The sequence below is a fragment of the Sesamum indicum genome, linkage group LG5 (genome assembly GCF_026168435.1).
Source record: "Sesamum indicum cultivar Baizhima isolate 11 linkage group LG5, ASM2616843v1, whole genome shotgun sequence".
Classification (NCBI taxonomy): domain Eukaryota; kingdom Viridiplantae; phylum Streptophyta; class Magnoliopsida; order Lamiales; family Pedaliaceae; genus Sesamum; species Sesamum indicum.
The window spans coordinates 16,637,598-16,657,962 of record NC_142661.1 but is presented as its reverse complement, the minus strand read 5'-3'; the positions used below and the strand labels follow the sequence as shown (position 1 = coordinate 16,657,962).

Here is a 20,365-nt window from a genome sequence, read left to right as displayed (position 1 = left end):
CCCACCTCAATCATCTCTGCCCATCTGTCTTTGCACTTGATTTTGCTCACTTTTCTTGGCAATAATTGTGGGTTTGATCTTGTGGGGTTTTTACTTGTTCCTTTTCTTTTGTCAAAAGATATTCAAAAGGGAGCTAAGGGGAAATATCCTTTGGCCCAATGCAAGATTGCTTTTCTTTTTCACTCTCTCTCTCTCACTCTCTCTAAATAAATTGATTACAATTATATAATAATTATAACAATTAACAATTAATATATGTTAATATTAATAGTAAATGTGTATAATTAATTAATAACTACTATTATAATAGACTAATACACTCATATTTGTTGGACTCGAATCTATGATCTCTTGGTATGGTGCTTTGATTTCACTAGCTAAGCTACACCTCATTAACCGATTGCATGTTGTTTTTTAAGTTGATAATAATGTCATACTTTTGTAGTTTGGGGGTCAATCGGTGCTCCATTGCGCGATCTATTGTCCGCTTTGAATTCGTATAAGTCTTACAGTTTTGACCTGAAAAGGCACATTGCTAGGAAAAGAGACCTTGGAATTTATAAACTGCTTAAACTCTTCATTTACAAGTAATGTGAAATACTTGTCTACATAACATAGAGTAGGTGTTAACGGAGGATTTTTCAAGTGTTTTTTATTTCTCTTAGCTTCTTTTGCTGCGTTAGGATGTGGTGAAGGGAGTGCTATTCTATTTGAGATGGTAATCATGATTAAGGTTATTTTAAAGGGTTTAATTACACTCTGGCCCCTCGTTAAAGGGTTAATTACACTCTGGCCACATGACTAAAGTTTCAGTCTATTAGTAATAAGTATTCTAATCTAATATTCCAAGCACTGTTCCAAAATAATGAAAAAGAACCTTAGACAGACATCCTTTTGAATATATTAAGTTATAAACATGGCAAATTCATCCCTTTCCAAAAAAACATCACAAATAGAATTAGGGGCGTAATAGTAATTTTATAAATTTATTATTTAATTATTTGCTTAGTTTATAAATTATTGGTAACGAGACTTTCAACACTTTCGTTTGAATTAACAAATGAAGCAATTTATCTTTTAAAGGACAGCCCAATAAATTGAATGCAAGATTTTCACAAGAGTCGTTGAATTCGAATTTAGGTGGCAGTGTAAAAATAATGAATGTGCGTGAAAATAAAAAATTAAAAAAAAAATTGAACAGATTGAGCATTTTGGTAAAGGTTTAAGTCTAATTTCCATACATTAAAAGGGGAAAATGTGTTTATGCTATTTTAGAGAGAGAGAGAGATTAGGCAAAGCCAATCTAATTTTTTAAACATAGCATATTTAATTTCAATCCCTAAACAATTATTATTTACACTTTTAGTCCTAAATTTATACTTTTTTTTAATGATTTTTGTCATGTTCGTTGACTGACTGTTAAATTAGAAGGAAATGAAATTTTTCCGAGCATCCTTCCTAACTTCACATGTACGACACATGATCTTTTCAGTTTGATTTAACGATTAATTGACGAAAATAAATAAAATATTAAAAGAAACAAATACATGTTTAGGAATCAAAATATACTGTTTAAAGACCAAAAGTGTAATTCGCCCTTGCTAATATGTAAAACTCAATTTTCATATTGCATCCTCCCCTTGTATTTTTTAAAAATACCTAAAAACTCCTTGTGTTTTAAAAATAAGCGAAAAATTCTCCCTAATTTCTAAAATTCTACGTGAAACCCCACTTTTATTAGAAACTAACGGAAGGTGGGGCGTGAAGCCTCTACAGGTGGGCGTGATTTTTATTTAAAATTACTATGGTCAAATATACTTGTTTTAATCTTGTTTTCCATGATTTTTTTTGCATTTACATTCCTCTAAAAACTAAATAATTTTATTCTTAAATATATTTACTAGAATTTTGCTATTTCTTAAATAAAAAAATTAATTTATTAAAATCATAAAAAAAAAGGCGACGACGACACGGGGTTGCCCAGATCTACTCTAACGACTGTCGCGTCGCGGTCACCCATATTTCCCTGGGCGACCGCCGTGTTGCGGTCACCCAGGTGCGCACGGGGGTTGGGGAGAGGGGAGGGGTTAATGTTATTATTTTTTATCTTTTATAAATAATATTTTATATTTTATATTTTATAATTATAAATATAATATATATCAAAATTGATTAAATCTTGACCTTTGATAATTTAAAATTTAATGGTTAAAATAGATTGATTAAATCCTACGGCTATTATGAAATAAAAAAATGGCAAAATTACAAAATTAGTCCTGTAAGTATAGGGGGGTGGCAAAATTAATCCTGCAACTACTGAACTGGCAATTTTAGTCCTATATGTTTTCATTTAGTGGCAATTTTGGTCCTTCCGGCCAAAATTACCCAAAAATTAGCCGGAAAAATTGGGGCTTAGGATTTCGGTTGCCAACTGGTCTCTACTTAAACACGTGACATCTTACATGGCTGCTGACTGGTAATTCTGGTCGGAAGGACCAAAATTGCTACTAAATTAAAACATATAGGACTAAAATTGCCACTAAAATAAAACATTAAGGAGAAGTCGTGGATGTAACGTTGACGAAAACTGATCGGAGGGATGTGTGCGCCATGGGGAGCGAACACAAAGGTGTTGGTCCGCTAACCAGATAATCGCTAGTGACGGAGATATGACGGAAAAATCAATGGTGGGCGCGGAGAAAAAGTGACGAAAATAAAAATGAAGAGAACTGACCGAATAGTTGATGAAAATGGATGGGCTTGGGTGCAATCAACTCGCCGGAGGATGGGGAGTTGATTGGTGGTGGTCTTGAATAGTGGGTAGGTCGGACGACGGTGAATCGAGAAGAGAAAGAAAATAAATCTAGGTTTTAGGATAAGACTATAATCAACAATTGGGGACATATTTGAACTCTGATTGAAACACATGCTATAGGGTTGGAATCAGCGTAGGATGGCGAGTTTAGTGGTGGTACGCATGGCCGGAGACGCGCCGGAAAAAAAATTCCGGCGACCGGCTTGGTGGTGGTGGGTGATGGTTAATCTTTTTTTTATCACGTCAGCATCCACGTAGGATGCTACCTGTGTAGTAATGTCCATTTGTCGCCGAAACCCTAATCCCCAATTTTATTTGTCAATTTTCGATCACTTTTGACCAGAAGGACCAAAATTGCTACAAATTTTAAACATAAAGGACTAAAATTGCCAGTCTCATAGCTAGGGGACCAATTTTGCCACCCCCCCTAATATACAGGACTAATTTTGCAATTTTGCCTAAAAAAATCCAACGGTCGTGAAAATAAAAAATAATATATAATAGGTTAGGACATAATGGTGCTTTGAAAAAAAAAATTAACGTCGTTTAGCTTCATTTAACAGTGAGGGGCAAGTGTGCTATATTTAAAAAAATCGAGAGATTTTTGCCTATTTCAAAAATATAGGGGAATTTTTAGTTGCATTTTGAAAACATAAGGGGTAATGCGCAATTTGGCCCCTTTTTTATGGTCTTTTATTTATTTATACATGTGTGGCACTTTGATCACAAATGTGCTTTCTACCACAACTTTCTTGTGGACAAAATCATATAAAGTCTTTTGCTCCTCTCTAAAAATGTCACACTTTGATCTTTTAACTTCTCTTTTGTGTCCGTTTAGCTTTGTGATTGAGTAAGTCAGATATATATTTTGAATACAAATATAATTTTAGCATCATTTAAACCCTTTTTTTTTTTTAATAAGTACATTTGAAATTAAGTTCAATTAAAACAATATTTAATAAAAGTTTCTATTTCTAGCTTTTAATTCTATTGGAACTATTTTTTATCTGATTACCCATTATGTTTGATTAAATAAATTTTGACATCCTCATTAACCTTAAGGATTAAAATTAATTGTGCAACCGTTGGACTAAACTTACTCAGAACCTCAAGTACAATGTCAACACTTAAAAATTTATATTGCATCCCATAAGTTGAAAATTTTCTCGATTTTAAACCTCACGTGCATTTTTCCTTCCAATAATTGACGAAGCTGTTAGTAATCTCACGTGCATTTTGTACATTTTTCGTGAATTATCAAATGAAAAAAGCATGAGAGGACTAATTGAAAAAAATACTCAACTTACAAAATGCAATATGAAAAAATTATAATAAATAGGATAAAATTAAAAAAAAAATCCTACTATATGGGACCAAAATACAATTTTCCCTAATAGGCACATTAAGATCCAAGCCCACATTGCAACATCAAAAGGGCAAAATCACATCATTTCTTCTTCAATCCAAAGAAGAAAAAGTTCATTCATGTCATCATTACAAATTTCATTTTCTTCTTTTCAATCTTTTTCTAAAATTTTCGTCTCCATTTGTACACATTTTCACAACGCTTGAAAATAACATTTAGTTAAGTTAAATTTTCTACAGCAGAATCACTTACAATGTCCACATATAATCATGAGAATTCTTATATTAGCAAGAGTGGAGGTTGGGGTACTTGAATTCTTCATGATGATGATAACAACACCATATATTATCATTGAAGTAATAACATCAATTTATCCAAGAACTGCAGCTTTCTGCTAACTAATTGAGGTTGCATGATTCCCACATTTCAAGAACAACAATGTTCTTGCTAAATAGTACTCCTACTTGCTAAAACTTGAGACAAGAAGGCTGAGTAATGACTCAAAATCTTTAAATTAGATGATCAGCCGACCAGCAAAGCCCTGATTGATTTTCAGGCTTGTGGTTCCATACACAGGCAGTTCTTCATACGTTCTGGTCCCGACCCTGCCAATGTTTTCAAGCTCAAAGAGGTCAGAGCTTGTGCAACTCATGTCATCCACATCAAGCTCCTTGTGACAGTAATCTCTGAGATCATGTTCTCTTAGATTCTTCCCCTCGTAGAGCCTGTGCCCCAGATTTTCAATGTTTTTCTTGATAAACTTGCTGCCTATTGTTGGCACAGATGCAACAATTGAATGTTCCTCATTGTATGGCTGGCAGTCTTGATCAAGAATGATGCTGACAGACCTCTTAGGTTTTTTGCTTAAGCAAGATCTTGAGCATGTTGTTGGATTCTTCACTGATCTTGGTTTCCTCATCGAGCTCCATTCTTCCAGGCCCTGAACCTGATGATTCTTGTTCAAGTTTCTTGGACTGAATATGGAATTCAAGAAGTTGGCGATTTTAGCCCCCGGTGAAATGGGCTCTTTCACCTTCTTCAGGTCTCCGCAAACGTTCTTCCATGCCCTGGATTTTGTCCCCGTGAACCTTCCTTGGCATTTTTGCCTGTCAACCTGTGAAGGCCTCTCCCTCACGGGGATTTCAGAATTACGTTGAGACGATGAGAAGATGCTTTTGCAGGATTCTGTCTGATCAGAAGATGACGAGAAGATGCTGGAATCTGTTGATGAGGCTGAGTTTGACGAAAAGTGGCTGGTGCAGTAGTTTTCCATCCAGTTCTCTACCATGATTGCTCGTCGTAGGCTTTCAATATCTTCTTGGACTCTTGCAGCATTGTTTCTTCTTTGGAGAACAAAGTCTTCCATTTCTTGTTGCTCTGTAGCGTCATCGATGGAATGGTAAATGGCATCGAGGAGAGACGAAGAAAATGATGGCCCTTTACGCCGTGCATTGTATGTGTCCTGCATATCTGTTGGAAGCTCTTAGACTCGGGACACTTAACTTATGAATCCCAAACTAGAAAGAATCATGTTAATGGTCATGAAGTATAATATACCACCACTGTGTGTTATGTGTGTGGGGTTGGGATTTGGGAAGGGGGAGAGTGAATCAAGGCTTTAATGTGAAAGGGTCTTTATTGCATAAATCCCTACATGTAGAGTATGCAATATGAAATATAATGCCAACTTCAACTGTTGGTGAAGAGACCAACTTCGTTTTTTCTGTTCTTGCTTTCTTAGTGCACACAGGACTTGACTTTTATGCTTTAGAATGAGGAAACCACTGGCTTCAAAGATACTATAATATCTGAGTATCAAACAGAATTCAATTCAGATGTCTCTCTATGGATTGGCAATACGTTCAATATAGACAGGGAACCGAGTTAAGCAAGGCACGGTACAAGCATCAACAAGCAGCATCATGGGAGGGAATGTAGTCATGTCTTTTCTGCGAGGTAAACATTCCTCCAAACAGGGCAGGGCATTAAGCTTGAAATGAAAGGCAAGAGAGAACTATATTGGGATTATCCATTTCGACAAACCTGGGAAATTTTATCCACCCAGTTGGGTAGTTTATAAGTAGGTTAATGAGCTCTTAGATGTATTTATTGCTATATCATAGAATAAAGGTTAACATCATGGATAATACAATGATCAACAAATGATGAGCCAACAAAACCAATTTTTATTAGGTCCACGTCTATATATGAAAAACGGTTTTGCTGCATTACAGTGGAACAAAGGAGCATATCGCTTTCTTTTCCCGTTTCTGCCTGAATTACTCAGGTGTGTAGCCGAAACTAACCTCCATTGGCACAAATAACATTCATGGAGAAATATTGGTAATGAACCAACACAGACAGTTGGACTTCATTACTGCAGTTGGAGGTTTGAATCTTTGTTCCCTTTACCAGTTATCTCCACTTCTCAATGTAAATGGAAGCCCCTCAACTGGTCTCTGTGGAATTCAGCCTCAAAACATCAACAAGCTGGTAGAGGTCCCCTCTACGCTGTCTCTGAAATGGAAGATACTTTCTGCAATGCAAAAGATAACATGGATTTAGTAAATGAAAATTGGGGTTGTCAACATGTATAAGTTACCAAATTTACACCATGGAAAATCATTGGAATTTCTGCCAGGAGAAAGGGAGATGTTGCAGGCTACCATGGCGATAGTAAATAAAAGTTGATGTTTTATCCAATAATTTGATGAAACATGGCAAATTCCCACCAAGTTTTACTCAATTGAGAGCATCGTAAGCAATTTCAGAGGAAAAAAGCAGGTAAAAGCTAGAAATGCTTTGGCCTAGTACTGCAACAAGGTCTTCAGCATGTGTGCTTCCCACACCTCCAAGCAAACGCCTTTAGACAAACAGGAAAAATCAGTAGGAACAAGAGAAGAAAGAACTTCGCTTTTCTTCGTTCACCAAAAAACATACACACAAACAAGGTTACGCATTCACTAGAATTTAACTGTTGGATCTCAAAATATCAATTAAAATATACAAAAACGATGAACAGCAAGTAAAACTGCCAACACAAAAATATTTTGATGGGGAAATACAGGGATATGCATTCATATATGCATATATGTAAAGACAAAGAGTAACTCAAAGCTTTTCATATGCATATCCATCTGTCATGTACCTTCTTTGCTCAAGGAGTGAGTAATCAATCTCTGCTATGACTGTTGCCTCATCATGTTCTGTGGTTGCAAGTACTTCACCAAACTGCCAGATTCAGTACCTTTATTTAATCATCAGTTGATAGAAACCGCAACGAGCAAATCGAAGGAATATTCCAAAACCGCAACCGCAACGAGCAAATCGAAGCATCAACATCTATTGATTACTTGAATGTTGATGCTTCCATATTTCAAAACCATGAAAAATACCATAAATCTTCACGCTAAATTAACTGCTTACTCACAGGCCCAACAAGAGTAGAATGCTCCCAGGCCACATAACTAGAACCAGAGTCTCTAGCAGGTGAACAAGTTGCCACATATAGCTGTGAGATGAACAGCAGCATCAGTTAAGTCCACACGCATACATTGGCTCGTAAAGTTACCAGCGAACATGCAGATGTTTTTATGATGCAAATGACCAAATTCGTTCACAAGGATAACTTTAACACGGAATCTCTATACTCATCCATTTCTTGAGGCTTAAATAAACTACCTCCACTCAGAATTGAATCCTTGGTCAATCGACCAATCTATGTAACTAATTGTATCAATGCAATAATTCAAGTTTTTAAAGCTAAAACCCAATTCTCCTCTTTAGATCCTTACACATAAATTCCTTTTCATATTCCAAGCAAACAATCTAATTTGCTTTTTCATACATAAATAAAGGACAAAGTGACATAACATTTGTTGAGAAGTATGGAAGTAGAAAACATTGTACAGGCTATATTTCAATTCACATCTTAAAGACAGGGCAGGATTTTAGCTAAAAAAGAATAGCTCAGAAGGGCATAAGCCATTTTAAGAAGGAAAACAGGAATGAGACAGTACCTGACAATCTGCTGCCCTGTACAATAAGACGCAAACATGAACTTTTAGTAGGAATAATTTATGTAATGTAGAATAGAAAAGAATCTACAATAGTTAAACAGAAAGATGCACAAACAGTTTGATCAGCCAAAATGTGCAGGAAAAGCCAATTCATCTTATGGAAGAAGCAGCAACCAACTGTCCAGGTTGTCAAACCAATATAGAGCCTTTCAACACAGTAGGCTTACCATACCACGGCAAGAATTAGCATTGGATCAACATTCTTCCATTAGGTGAACACTTAATATATTCATATTATAGGCTATCAGCCTAATAAATAGTATTTTTTGTGAAATTACATAAAATTCATCAATTTATGCAGCCTTAAGCAAAACTAGACCATTTAAACATTCATCCATCCCAACAAACCAGTGAGACGTAGCAGTTCCAATTTTTCAACACCAAGGAGATTGCTATGACGAATTTGGTTCGGTTTGAGGGAATAAAACTTGAACAGGATGTGCGCAGAAACAGATATGGAATAATATTCTTGCTCATAAATTCACACGACTGACAGAGATATAGCAAAATCAAAACTCGAATTGGTAACAGTTCTATTATAAATTTTACAGTTTGAAATATTTAAAAAGTTTCTAGCAAAATTCGAAGTGCCTAGGCAGGGCCTTTCATTGCAACAACTTAGGCTAAAGATCTTAGTCAAACATAGGTTGATCAATTTACCTTGCCCTCTGCAATAGCTCCCAGTGAAGGGGACCAGTAGTCATGTTAAAAGCCCCAGGATAACAAAGCAAGTGAGCACCTAAAAGTTAAACAAAAATAGCCCTGTTAGGAACATGAAGTTCATGTGAATAAAAATAACCGACTACACGAAGAAGTGCGTATATGAAATTACTACACAAAGATTCTTCCATGGAGTTCATTGAGACCGGAAAGAAGAAAGTGGTCAGAAAGAGAACATACATGCATTCTTCAAAAAACTGAATGTACAATCATGGTGCGAGCCGAAGCCTGAAAGCTTGAGTTATGTCAAGCATAGTGTGTAGTGGGTAATGAAAGGAATCCCTGTTTTATATCACTTGTATTTTTGTTGATTACTAATATTTTAGTGTTTCTGTTTCACGTATTCACATTCAGTTCAATTTGACCAACTTATAGGGATAAGAAAAATATTTTGCAAGAGAATTAACTATTATGCATAGAATTAATATGGAACTTACATGGGACTGTATTACCTGAATGGGTGAATCAAGATCCCTAAGTGGAAACAGTATTTGTTGCTACTTCAAACAACCTGTTGATATAGAAAGTACTAGGAAGTTCATTGCTCTCTTGCTCTACCTGGTTTTGTACCTTACAAACACTCCTATTATGCCGATTTTCCACTTTTATCCTCCAAACTTCAATAATCTTAATTGCTATCCAAGTAATATAATAGTTTAGTATCAATCGACACAATTAGATGAAATTACTATCACAATCACATGGAAGGTGAAACCACAATCCTAGCCACTGCAGAATATCATCCTGTAAAGACCATACTTGCAAAAAATCAAGTAATCTCCCATACTGATTTATTACTTCTCTCCAATTCTCATCCCAAATAGGTAGTGGTTCCTGTTCCATAATGGTCGAGGATTCCTGGGCTAAGGATCTCAAATATTTTAGACACATAAGATCAACCTGAAGAAATATATTCCAGCTGAATGTATAACTTTTCCTGTTACTGTTATAATGAAAACCATGTTGATACTCAGGAATAATTAGTCAAATTAAGAGTTTATTGAATCACCTGACAAACTTAAACAATATGGAAAACAGAATGTATCAACCACTGAGAATAAGATGAACAAGAACCATACCTCTGGCTGCATATATAGCAGCTAGCTCTTGGAATCGGATGTCATAGCATATACCTATACCAATACGCCCAACATCTACATACAAGAGGCTGGTGGTTATTTTCATCAGACGCGAGAAGCTGGAATTGGCAGTAGTTAAGCCTCAGGGATGCAAAAGCATATTTGATAATTGTCAAACTCAGGCAGTCAAATTGACAAATTGTTAAAAGCTTTAGCGATGAACATAAAAGTTCCTGTGGACTTTGTCCATCGTATAAATAGTTATCCGCACAGTAGGAAGAAGATAAAATTAGAGAAGGCAGCCAAACATTCTATGATAAAGATAATACTATCCCATCGAATTAAATGTTTGACTTGGCACGAGATGTGGAACAACTCAAAGCATTTCGTCACACAGCCAAGCATGTTGTAACTTCATGAATAGCTTCTGAAGTAACTTAAATGAAATCAGGAGCAGAAAGTAAATTTATCAATAAAATTTATCGCAGATGCAACATTTTATTGAAAACAACCAATCTTACAACAAACTGGTTGTGGAGGTGCAAAATGAAGAACCATCCAGTATGAGACTAAAGGAATCTGAGGTTCGATTTAAAAATCAGTAAAAAATGAGATTCCAGAACTTGAAATTGAAGTCCAAAAAATTTGACAATGCCTTTAGAGCATTATGTATAATTCTTCATAACAAATATATCTCAATCAAATAGCATTAGCATGTTATTCTTGATGCAAGAATAAATACATAATTCAACACTATGACTTCCCATATGCTAATGAAGATCATTGGTTATCATATTAAAAGAAAGCACATAATACCTGTGTCCACGATGGTCGGGCTCTCCCCTGCTGTGAGAGTTTTCGATTCTTGAAAGGTCATTCGGCCAGGTATATCAATGTCAAAGAGATGAATCTGTAAACAAGAAAAACAACTCCAATCACCAATGTCCAATGTCCAGAAAAACCTCTACATTCAGTATATCACTAACAGCTTTTGAACTCAATTACATTTTTTCTTTACAAAGAAAAAAGCATATATACCTTTCTGTGCTTTGCCTTAAGTTTTCCATCTGTGCCAAAGACACAACAGGAGTTATACAACTTATTACCACTCCATTCCGGTATGGACCCACCAACTATTGTGATCTTTAGACTGCGAGAAAGTTCAGACAACATTGCAGTTGAAGGAGATGCATCACCACCAGCATCAATATCCTCTGCATATACTGGAAAACTATCATTTGAATATGGACTATTCCATATTTCCTGACACCAAAGCGGAGGGATGTCATCTCAAATTTAGTATTTCACACCGAAACTTGTAAGAAAACAATAAACTAGAGACTCAATTGAGTATTTACAAGCCCATAATTACTTGTAGAAAATGGAAATAGTCCCTGAAAGTTGGTTATCAGAAAGGTCATCTTTTGAAGAAACACAGCTAGATATAAAATGGAATACAAAAAGATACTTTTCATACTATTGGAATAGTCCCTGAAAGTTGGTTATCAGAAAGGTTATCTTTTGAAGTAACACAGCTTGATAGAAAATGGAATACAAAAAGATGTTGGAATAGTCCCTGAAAGTTGGTTATCAGAAAGGTCATCTTTTGAAGAAACACAGCTAGGTAGAAAATGGAATACAACAAGATACTTTTTCATACAAATGGAATTTTGAAATACCATAAGCAATAGCATCACAAAAGTATGATAATTACTCAAGAGTGGACGGTGAAATTAACATAAACCCTACTTACAGGAAGAAGAATCAGCTGTGCACCATTCCCTGCAGCCGCCTCAATTACTTGGCGGGCATGAGCAATGTTTTGTTCCTTATTACCTGTTACAGATAGCTGGCAGAGTGCGATTTTGAACTGAAAGAAGATGCAGAAATGATCATAATGCCGTAATGGTGAAGAAACAAATGCGGAGGTTTAACCTCCATTTCATATACACTTGGACATGTATTATAAAGTCTTCCCAACCAATTTTTTTCAGATATCAATGCAAATGATCTTCTATTCTCTATTAGCATAGAGTGACGAATGCAATCGGCAATTCAGCTCAGATAAGCTCTCAGAACATACTTGTTACCCACTAGTTACAACATAACACCATGAACACTCTGCCATTACATGGAATTAGCCCCATTATATCCCATGCATGAAAACTACCGTCTGCCAACAGGTGGTAAACACGAGAATCCCAAACGATAACAACCAGCATTTACGCGGTTAAAAACATTGCAGAAACATCAAACACACTAGTTTAAATGATAAACACATGCACACAAAGGTGTAAACAAAGAAATAACGTCAAGAGAATTTGCCTTGCTGATAGGAGGGGTAGGCGGGGGAATAGCAGGAGGAACTCTAGCTTCTTCGGGCTTGAGTTCAAACCCCATCGTCGCAGATGAAATTGAACGGATCGACGTCGCCGCGGAACTGCAGCCAACAATTCGTCTGTAGTCGGAAACGCGGCGAGTGTCCAGATTTCTGAAGGAAAAAGAGGGGCGGAGGGGGATCTGGGGAGAGAAGGAGGAAGTTGAGGAATGGAGAGTGTGAAGTTGGATTGAGGGAGAGGAGAGCATTTCAACGGCGGCGGTGGCATTCATTCTCAGGAGGAATCTACTGTGCCTGCGCATCTTATAGAGCTTCACGTGTTATAAATTTTAGATGCTCTCTCTCTCTCTCTCTCTCTCTCTCTCTCTCTCTCATGACTGTGTATTTTGTAATTACTTTTAATTAAAGCATGATAATACATATATATGGACGAGTAGCTACTACTTTAATTGATTAAGACCACATATTAATTCATTTACGAAACTTGAACACTATTTTATCACACCTCACTCAAATTCAAAATTAGAAACCATATTCATTTGGAGAAAAACATATCATCATCTTTATTTATATATATATATATATAGTGTAAAAAGGAGAAAGATAACTTTTTAGGCTCGAAGAGTTAGTCAAGAATTATTATGCTGGTCGTCCTTTTCTTTATTACAATAGAGATTTCAACTACATTTCTCTCGTTATAAAAAAAATAGGTTTTTTTTGTTGATTAAGAAGCTAAGAATTGAATTAGTTAATCATGATTAAGAAGTTTAATTTGATGTTTCGGATTTATTTCGTCGTCCTCTTTCATACATTATTCTTCATTCCTGACGAGGGTACTTGATTTATGTCTATTGCTTTCGTTATTATATCACCACTTCCATTATACATATAATTTTGAGAAAATTTATAATTTTGGTCCCAAAATATAGAATGGTTTGTAATATTGATACTAAAATATAAGATGGTTTGCAGAGCAGGTTGCCACAACTCATTCAGCCGGTAACTAATGGCTACATGCCTTTTTGTGAATTTTCTCTAACAGAATATTTGCAATTATTTTTCGGTATTTCCGTAATTTCATTATAAATCTAATGTGTCACGTGTGACCGTTTTCACAAGAGTGGCTGGAGGGGGGGGGGGGGAAGAGAGAGAGACTATTGCATTTTGGTAGTACAATCTTTTTTTTTATCCCCAATCACTCACGTGAAGGCGTCTGATCTAATGATCACGTGCAACAAACGTAGTCTTACGGTTAGATTCTAATGGACGTATCAAAATTGTAAATATTTAGTTACTATGGTACATTTTTAAGCTATTTTTAAGTTATGATACTAATACTGTAAGGGACCTAATTATAGTACAAAAAATGCAATTTTCTCCAATTTTAAACTACAGTCAAACAATGTATTTTTAAAAATAAAAAAATAAAAAAGAAAGGAGTAAGGTTTTATGTATTTAATTGCAATAATGTCTTTGTGATAATATATATATTTATATATAATATAATTAGAATATATTTTTATTATTATAGCAGCACTTGATAAAATTACCATAATAAATTGTTGTGATTTGAATGAAATTGTAATGAGGAAGTTATTTTTGCAGTTTACTTAATTACACATTAAGTTAGTTTTTCCAATTAACAAATAATTAACAGTCGCAGCATAGTAAATTTATTAAATTAAAACGACATTTATTTATATTTAATAATTATTTTTCTTAAGACTTGAGTTTCTATTATATTTTTAAAATAAGTAAAAATCATTTTTGTTGTATTTTTTTGGGAACTAAATGAAAAAAGAAAACGTTTCCTTTTTGTTTTTTGTTTTTTCTTTTTTCTATTCAAGTATACTATTTTTTTTCATTTTCTGCCCTGTTATAAATATATCATTTATGTGAAGAGTTTAATACTCCATTAAAATATCAATCACTAATTAAATAAAACTACACACATAAATCAGATAATAATACAAGCATACAGAAAATATACTTCTTCCTATACATTTACTGAAACTTAAATAAAATTCTTAACAGCAAAAAGTGGCCAATGCATTCTCTTCAAATTACAATTTATACCCCAAAAGATTCCATATTTATATAATATATTGAAATGAAAATACCCATAATATGACACAATTTATATGTAATCAAATTCAAATACAGGGAACAAGAAACACAAGGCTCTCTCAAGTGCCCACAAGCAGTGACCTTTCTTCATGTATGCATCAATACACAGATGCTGGCTGCAGCTCATCACAAGCACAAGCACAAGCTCTTAGGTGTAGCAGCAGCAGAACCTCCTCAATCATCAAAGTAAAGCATCTGTACTCATCTTTTGTTCAATCCAATCACAAGTACTGTTTATGTATCCTTGCTCTATTCTCTTCCCACCATACTCTTGCATGCATCTCCCCGAACTTCTCGCGGCTGAAATTCCGATTCAACTTCAGGTTTTAGTACACTTCTTATTGAGACAAACGTGGTAACTGTTTTACATTACAGATTAATTTCCTCCAACTGTTCAGTCTGAGGGAGGAGTTTGTGAGGTAAGTGTTGCGGTATAAGTTCTCAAAATCGAATGGTTGTTTTAGAACGTATCTAATGTCAAAGTTTGCAGTATAGTAATGCATTTTCGATATAAGTGACTATGATTGAAAGATAAGCTGGTGTGTTGAAACTGACCTGAATCTGACGCGTCTGAGTTCTCGTCTACCGTCTGCCAGAGCCCTGATGGTAATGTACACACCGGGTTCATCCTGCTCGACCCATTCGGTTTCCAAATCACTGGCATTGCTGATGGATATATCTCCAGCGTCTCTGGAGGAGCTAGTCCTCATGGAGGCATCCATAGATGACGTTTCTGTTTTAGCACCGCTAGTGCTAGAGAGTTTTGGAGTCGAGGCAACACCACAAGAGTCATAGTTGGACCGGGAATGCATTGATTGATGGTCAAATGAATCTGATGAGGAGTACTCCATTCCAGTTCCAGTTGGTCGACATAGAGTACGAGGTAGTCGCTCTCGACCCAGAGGTGGTGTCACGGGGCTGTCCTCTATGGATTCCATCTTTGAACTGTTATCATCTTCAGATCTTGGAGCTGAAGGAACAGGGAAAGCTTGGCGATCTAGCCTCTGCACATTGTACAGTTCCATCACCTTTTCACAGTTTTCGCTCCACCACCTTTGAGCTTGCCATTTGTTGAACATGTCCCGACTAATGATATTAGAGCAATATTAATCAGAATGCTTAACTCATCAGGTTGAGAATAGTTAACGTATGAGAATCGAGAAGTAATGAGATCCAAAATCATCTGTAAGGAAAGATCCCAAGACACTGCAAAGAAAATAATATGATCCAAGTAACCAAGGAAAAACCTCATCCAGTGACTTGTCTAATTGACAACATTTCTATCAGTGCAGCACACTAAAGGAAGATGGTTACATGTTCGTTTTCTTTCTTTCTTTCTTTTTCGTTTTTTTAGTGAACGGTAAGGCAAAAAGTTCTACAACAAATGCTTTTTGTTTTATAACAATAGGAAGCGAAACACTGATGACAAAGTTTTAGTGCTATAAGTTGAATGTCAAAGCCTAAATGCGTAAATCCAGCTAATCAAAGCATGAAGCATCATGTTTAATTATATTTCATGGAACTGTTGTATATTATGCCAAGCCACAAAGTTGGACCTACACAAGGTTGTTCACAAGTGTTGCATAGTACAAGGAGACTGAAATCAAAGATCCGACTCCATCTTATGCAATAACTCGTTCACGTTTGACTTTGCTTAGAGGGCATCCAATTCTCCAAAATAATAGTGCACAAAATATGCCAGCAAGGCAAACAACAAAATGATTAAATCTTCTCACGGGAATGGATAATGAGTCACAGTTCCATCCAAAAGATGGAGATATGTGGACACCAAATCGAAAACTAAATTATGAGAAGGAATCCTGTTCAAACGCATGTGGTAATAATATAAAGCAGGGACAGCAAATTGAGTCCATTCTCATATTTACTGTTCTTCCTGTTTTAACTTTCTCTTCTACCAGTAACTTTTTATCATATGTTATCAGAAACTTCATGATGGATCATTATGAACTGCCAACGGCGGCACGATAAGTGGTACATCAACATACATTCAACAGACTGAAAGAAAAACATCTTATCAAGAACTTACCATATCCTCATCTTCTTAAAAATTCACCTAGAAAAGAAGTTTTTGCCGTCGCTCCAGTGTAGGAGCAGTAGCGTATGTCCGTCCCTTCTCTACACTTAGATGGCTCACAAAAACATTGACCAAAAACAGTTCACAAGATGACAAATCAAAGTATAGGCGTGATGGAGATTGAAAAAGAAAGCAACGGCATCTCCCGACAAGGCAGCAACAATCAGTAAAAGTTTTTCCAACACTATGAAAACAGGCCCACCAAAGCGTTTTATGAGTTTTGTCCATCTGGACTTTTACAAAGAGGTCGTAAATTCTCTTTCCTCATGGCCTTTCCATGATGATGGGAATTATTACTGTCAGGTAAATGTGCTGAATTTTCCATTTAAACAGGGTCTACCAAATGTGAAAGATTCAGTTTGTTTGCCTACAGCCCCTAAATTTACTTCAAATTGCATCACTATTGGTGCATAACTCTACTTTCAAAGACAGTGTCAGTTTTGTAATGACAGTAAAGTAGCCTTTTTCAAGCATGGACTTTGCAGACATTCATCAATCCAATATTTCTTTGTTGTTGAATATATACCATGAAGAAGCCACACATATGCTGACAACCTTTAATGACATCCCATTTGTCTGAGATGATATATATATATATATATATATATATAGAATTATGAAGTAAAAAATGACAAGATACACTATCTCTCCATGAATTTTTTTTAAGTTACTTTTTGTGGAAGTAAACAGATAAGCTTCCTCGGAATACTTCTGATTCTGAAATTACTAAATTTATAAAACTTACTAATCCTTGAAACTACTGTGTGAAGAGTGATTTCAATCATCCATAGCAGCATTTAAAATCCTACAATGAGACGTGTCCCACAAAAAATTAAAATCAAATACACAATGAGGTGAAAAGCTCTACCTATTGGAGAAATAGAAGTGAGAAGGAAGTAACAAGGTGTTCCTTTAAATCATCATCAAGACATTTTAATGACAAATACTAAATTGTCTTGATGAATCAAGATTGATTTTAGGGGAAAAGAAAAAAAAACTTTATAGGAATCAAATTCATCCTACACTCAATGTTTTATGCAGTGGCATATGAATCATGGTCACGTACCCCTTATTTTTTTAAGAAGTGAAGTACGTATTAACCATATAACTAACTACTGTATCCAACTACTGTTGTGGAACATCTGAAGGCCCTCTGTTGGCCATAAAGCACTCTAAGCCAATTGATCCTCCATCAGTATAATTAGAACCACAGAACAAAATTAGTCAACCCCTAAGTACTAATCATGATTGCCAATTATGCTAAATCGTAGACTCCCACTAACAATTTAATAATCCATCTGATTTATATGCATCTATTTTGGTTCAACTTTGAGTTTTAGACGCAAAAAGAAAAGGGTCAGTTGATATCTATATAATACACTAAAAATTATGATTGAAACTTAATGTCATCGTTTAATTAATCTAAGTGATGAAAAGATATCTAATATTCAACCCATTACATTATAAGTGTTATTATACTATGACGATGACCGACCAATTTTCTTAACATGACGAGTTTGAAGCACTTGTGGAGGAATTCGACTGGAACCGACTACATTCTACTTTCACTTAGAATATCAGAGATGGCTTGAGAAACTAAAATCTCATTTGCAAAGTATTTAAAAAATGATGAATGTGGAACAATCTGTAATTATTTCTATTTTGTCAAAAGAAACAAACTGAAGAAATGGGATTCCCAGTTTAAATATTGTATTTCTTGTCTTGGCCTAGCTCTCTAAGTTAACAAATCAAGCAAAGTGACCCTCACATTTATGGACTACTCTACAAAATTCAAGAAATGACGATCAAACAAAACAAAGTTCACACACAAACACAATTAATCTTTTCAAGTAATCAAAACCCCACCAAAAGAATGGTTGAAATTACCAAAACAGTACCTGAATCTAATCCGCTTAAGATCATTGCCCCCACGCGGCAAGGACACAAAGGTAATTAACACGCCAGGCTCGACCTGAGCCACCCACTCCTTTGGCTCGCTCTCTTCCACGAACACAACCGGGTCGACCCGCCGTCCACTCGCCGACGCCGGCGTACCTTCCCCGCTGGAAATCCCCTTCAGCCTCGCCTCCAGCTCCCTCCTCCCCGCTGTCGAGCTCGAGTTTGAGCTTGAGCTCCCTGTCCGCCGGTAAGACCAACGGAATTTGTCTAAAGCCAACGCGGCGTCGGACTCGCCAGCGTCGTAGCTCCCGCTCCTCCGCTGCTGAGCAGCCGGCTGGTTCGCGCACGGCGCGCAGTGGCGGTACGCACCCGACGCCTTCAATGCCATATCCTTGATCTAGGAAAATTCTCAAACAACATTTTCAGAATGAATGATAACAACACTCCACCCAAAAAAAAACAAAGAAAAGTTAATGGAAATCGAGGATCCGATGATTGAATAACCTGAGAGGAGAGCGTTTTAATGGCTTGTTTAGTAGGAGTGCCATTGGAGTTGAATTTTTCTGGAGGCAGATGATCGATCGACGATGAGTCCTCGCTCGGTTGCTTCGAACGTGCTATGCATGTAAGCATTTTCGTTTCCACAAGTGTATATATATACACACAGAGAGAGATGTGCGTATATCTCTACAAATGAATCGCAAAAAACACCCTGCAACATCAAAACCAGGAAAAACCCAGATCAATTTATGCATAAACAGGCAATTACAACTCATAAATTCTGTACAAATTCAAAGAACAAATAAGATGGGACCTCAGAATCAAATGGAAAAGGAGAGTTTTAGACTCAAGGGAAGAGGGTTATGAGCTGAGCAGGGTGGCGATCAGGCAATTTTAATGCCCCCCCTTAAATTGCGCCATCAGAGAGATTCCTGTTCATATTAATTATACACTTCACAGGCATGAGTGGAACAATGTCTTACAAGTATGAGTACTTGCTTTCTCTCTTTTCTTCAATTATCTCCCAACAGAAAATTTACGGGTGTAAACAGAGAACCGAGCTTTCGGAGTTGACGGGAAGGATCTATAGAGGGACTGAAGAAGACGAAGAAGAAGAGTGGAAAATGGAGTACTTGGTGAAGAAGGAAGTTGACAGACTTAGTCTGGTTGCTTTGAGGAGGGTGAACTTCAACTTGAAATTTGGTTGCTTTGGGCCTCTGCCCTTTGCTTTTTAGCCCTTCTTTTCTTTTTAATCTTTTACTTTGCCAAACTTCTTTTTTTAATTTTTAGTTCCAAAGTTAGGATTATTGTTTTTGCACAAAAATATCTTTTTATCTCTTTTTATATTTTTAAGGATTAATTACACTCAAACTCTTTCCATAAATATAAAATTATTTTTCCTCAAATAAGTTCTAAAATTACACTTACACTTTTTTCAAAAATTCATTGTTCATATTGACATCCTTCTCGTCAGAATTTAGACGAAAAAAATACTAAACTTGGCAAAAAATTATATAAATATTCAATTTTGTCCTTCATTTAATATTTTTATGTAATAATTTTATATTTATAAGAAGAAAAAATAATAATATTAATTTCACTCCACAAGTACATTACATATAAATATTAAATGGAGGGCAAAATTAAACATCCATTAACAATAACATAAACTCAACTACTTTGTTCCATTTCCACATTGACCAATGAGGTAATCTTAGTTGTTCTTTTTGGCATTCTCAATCTATTTTTCGGATGTCTTTTCACGTTAAATTTACAAATTGTCAGGGGCGATAGTATGAGTATCAAATCTAAATAAGTAGTCAAGTATGAGGACCAGAATTATAATT

The 20,365-nt window shown here is 35.8% G+C and overlaps 3 protein-coding genes across 4 annotated transcripts; all 3 read right to left on the bottom strand.

Moving 5' to 3' along the window:
• Positions 1 to 4,477: 4,477 nt before the first annotated feature.
• On the bottom strand, positions 4,478 to 6,626 carry LOC105162003 (protein BIG GRAIN 1-like B). Its single transcript, XM_011079903.2, has 2 exons — positions 6,488 to 6,626; positions 4,478 to 5,651 (listed from the first exon to the last, which is right to left on the bottom strand). The coding sequence occupies exons 1-2, from the start codon at positions 6,510 to 6,512 to the stop codon at positions 4,696 to 4,698; spliced, it is 981 nt and encodes a 326-aa protein (XP_011078205.2). The 5' UTR covers positions 6,513 to 6,626; the 3' UTR covers positions 4,478 to 4,695.
• On the bottom strand, positions 6,348 to 12,775 carry LOC105161905 (omega-amidase, chloroplastic). Its single transcript, XM_011079761.3, has 10 exons — positions 12,385 to 12,775; positions 11,813 to 11,929; positions 11,098 to 11,322; positions 10,876 to 10,969; positions 10,060 to 10,134; positions 8,921 to 8,999; positions 8,201 to 8,216; positions 7,612 to 7,692; positions 7,330 to 7,412; positions 6,348 to 6,717 (listed from the first exon to the last, which is right to left on the bottom strand). The coding sequence occupies exons 1-10, from the start codon at positions 12,697 to 12,699 to the stop codon at positions 6,630 to 6,632; spliced, it is 1,173 nt and encodes a 390-aa protein (XP_011078063.1). The 5' UTR covers positions 12,700 to 12,775; the 3' UTR covers positions 6,348 to 6,629.
• A 1,598-nt stretch (positions 12,776 to 14,373) lies between these two features.
• LOC105161904 (protein Brevis radix-like 4) lies at positions 14,374 to 19,744 on the bottom strand. 2 transcript variants are annotated; one of them, XM_011079758.3, is made up of 5 exons: positions 19,333 to 19,744; positions 19,023 to 19,230; positions 18,518 to 18,915; positions 15,080 to 15,610; positions 14,374 to 14,824 (listed from the first exon to the last, which is right to left on the bottom strand). In XM_011079758.3, the coding sequence occupies exons 2-5, from the start codon at positions 19,149 to 19,151 to the stop codon at positions 14,746 to 14,748; spliced, it is 1,137 nt and encodes a 378-aa protein (XP_011078060.1). In that variant the 5' UTR covers positions 19,152 to 19,230; positions 19,333 to 19,744; the 3' UTR covers positions 14,374 to 14,745. The 2 variants fall into 2 exon arrangements, with proteins under 2 accessions (XP_011078060.1, XP_011078062.1); XM_011079760.3 differs by having other exon boundaries at positions 19,502 to 19,744.
• Between the last annotated feature and the right edge of the window lie 621 nt (positions 19,745 to 20,365).

Excerpts from the sequence above, each read along its gene's own strand:
- LOC105162003 (XM_011079903.2), bottom strand. The coding sequence starts at position 6,512 with ATGAATGTTATTTGTGCCAATGGAG. Across the intron at positions 5,652-6,487 it reads TGTTATTTGTGCCAATGGAG|ATATGCAGGACACATACAAT; the intron begins GTTAGTTTCGGC and ends AGCTTCCAACAG.
- LOC105161905 (XM_011079761.3), bottom strand. The coding sequence starts at position 12,699 with ATGCGCAGGCACAGTAGATTCCTCCTGAGAATGAATGCCACCGCCGCC. Across the intron at positions 10,970-11,097 it reads TTAAGGCAAAGCACAGAAAG|ATTCATCTCTTTGACATTGA; the intron begins GTATATATGCTT and ends TCTTGTTTACAG. Across the intron at positions 6,718-7,329 it reads TCACTCCTTGAGCAAAGAAG|AAAGTATCTTCCATTTCAGA; the intron begins GTACATGACAGA and ends TTTGCATTGCAG.
- LOC105161904 (XM_011079758.3), bottom strand. The coding sequence starts at position 19,151 with ATGCTTACATGCATAGCACGTTCGAAGCAACCGAGCGAGGACTCATCG. Across the intron at positions 18,916-19,022 it reads TTAAAACGCTCTCCTCTCAG|ATCAAGGATATGGCATTGAA; the intron begins GTTATTCAATCA and ends GAATTTTCCTAG. Across the intron at positions 14,825-15,079 it reads CTCAGACGCGTCAGATTCAG|CCGCGAGAAGTTCGGGGAGA; the intron begins GTCAGTTTCAAC and ends TCGGAATTTCAG.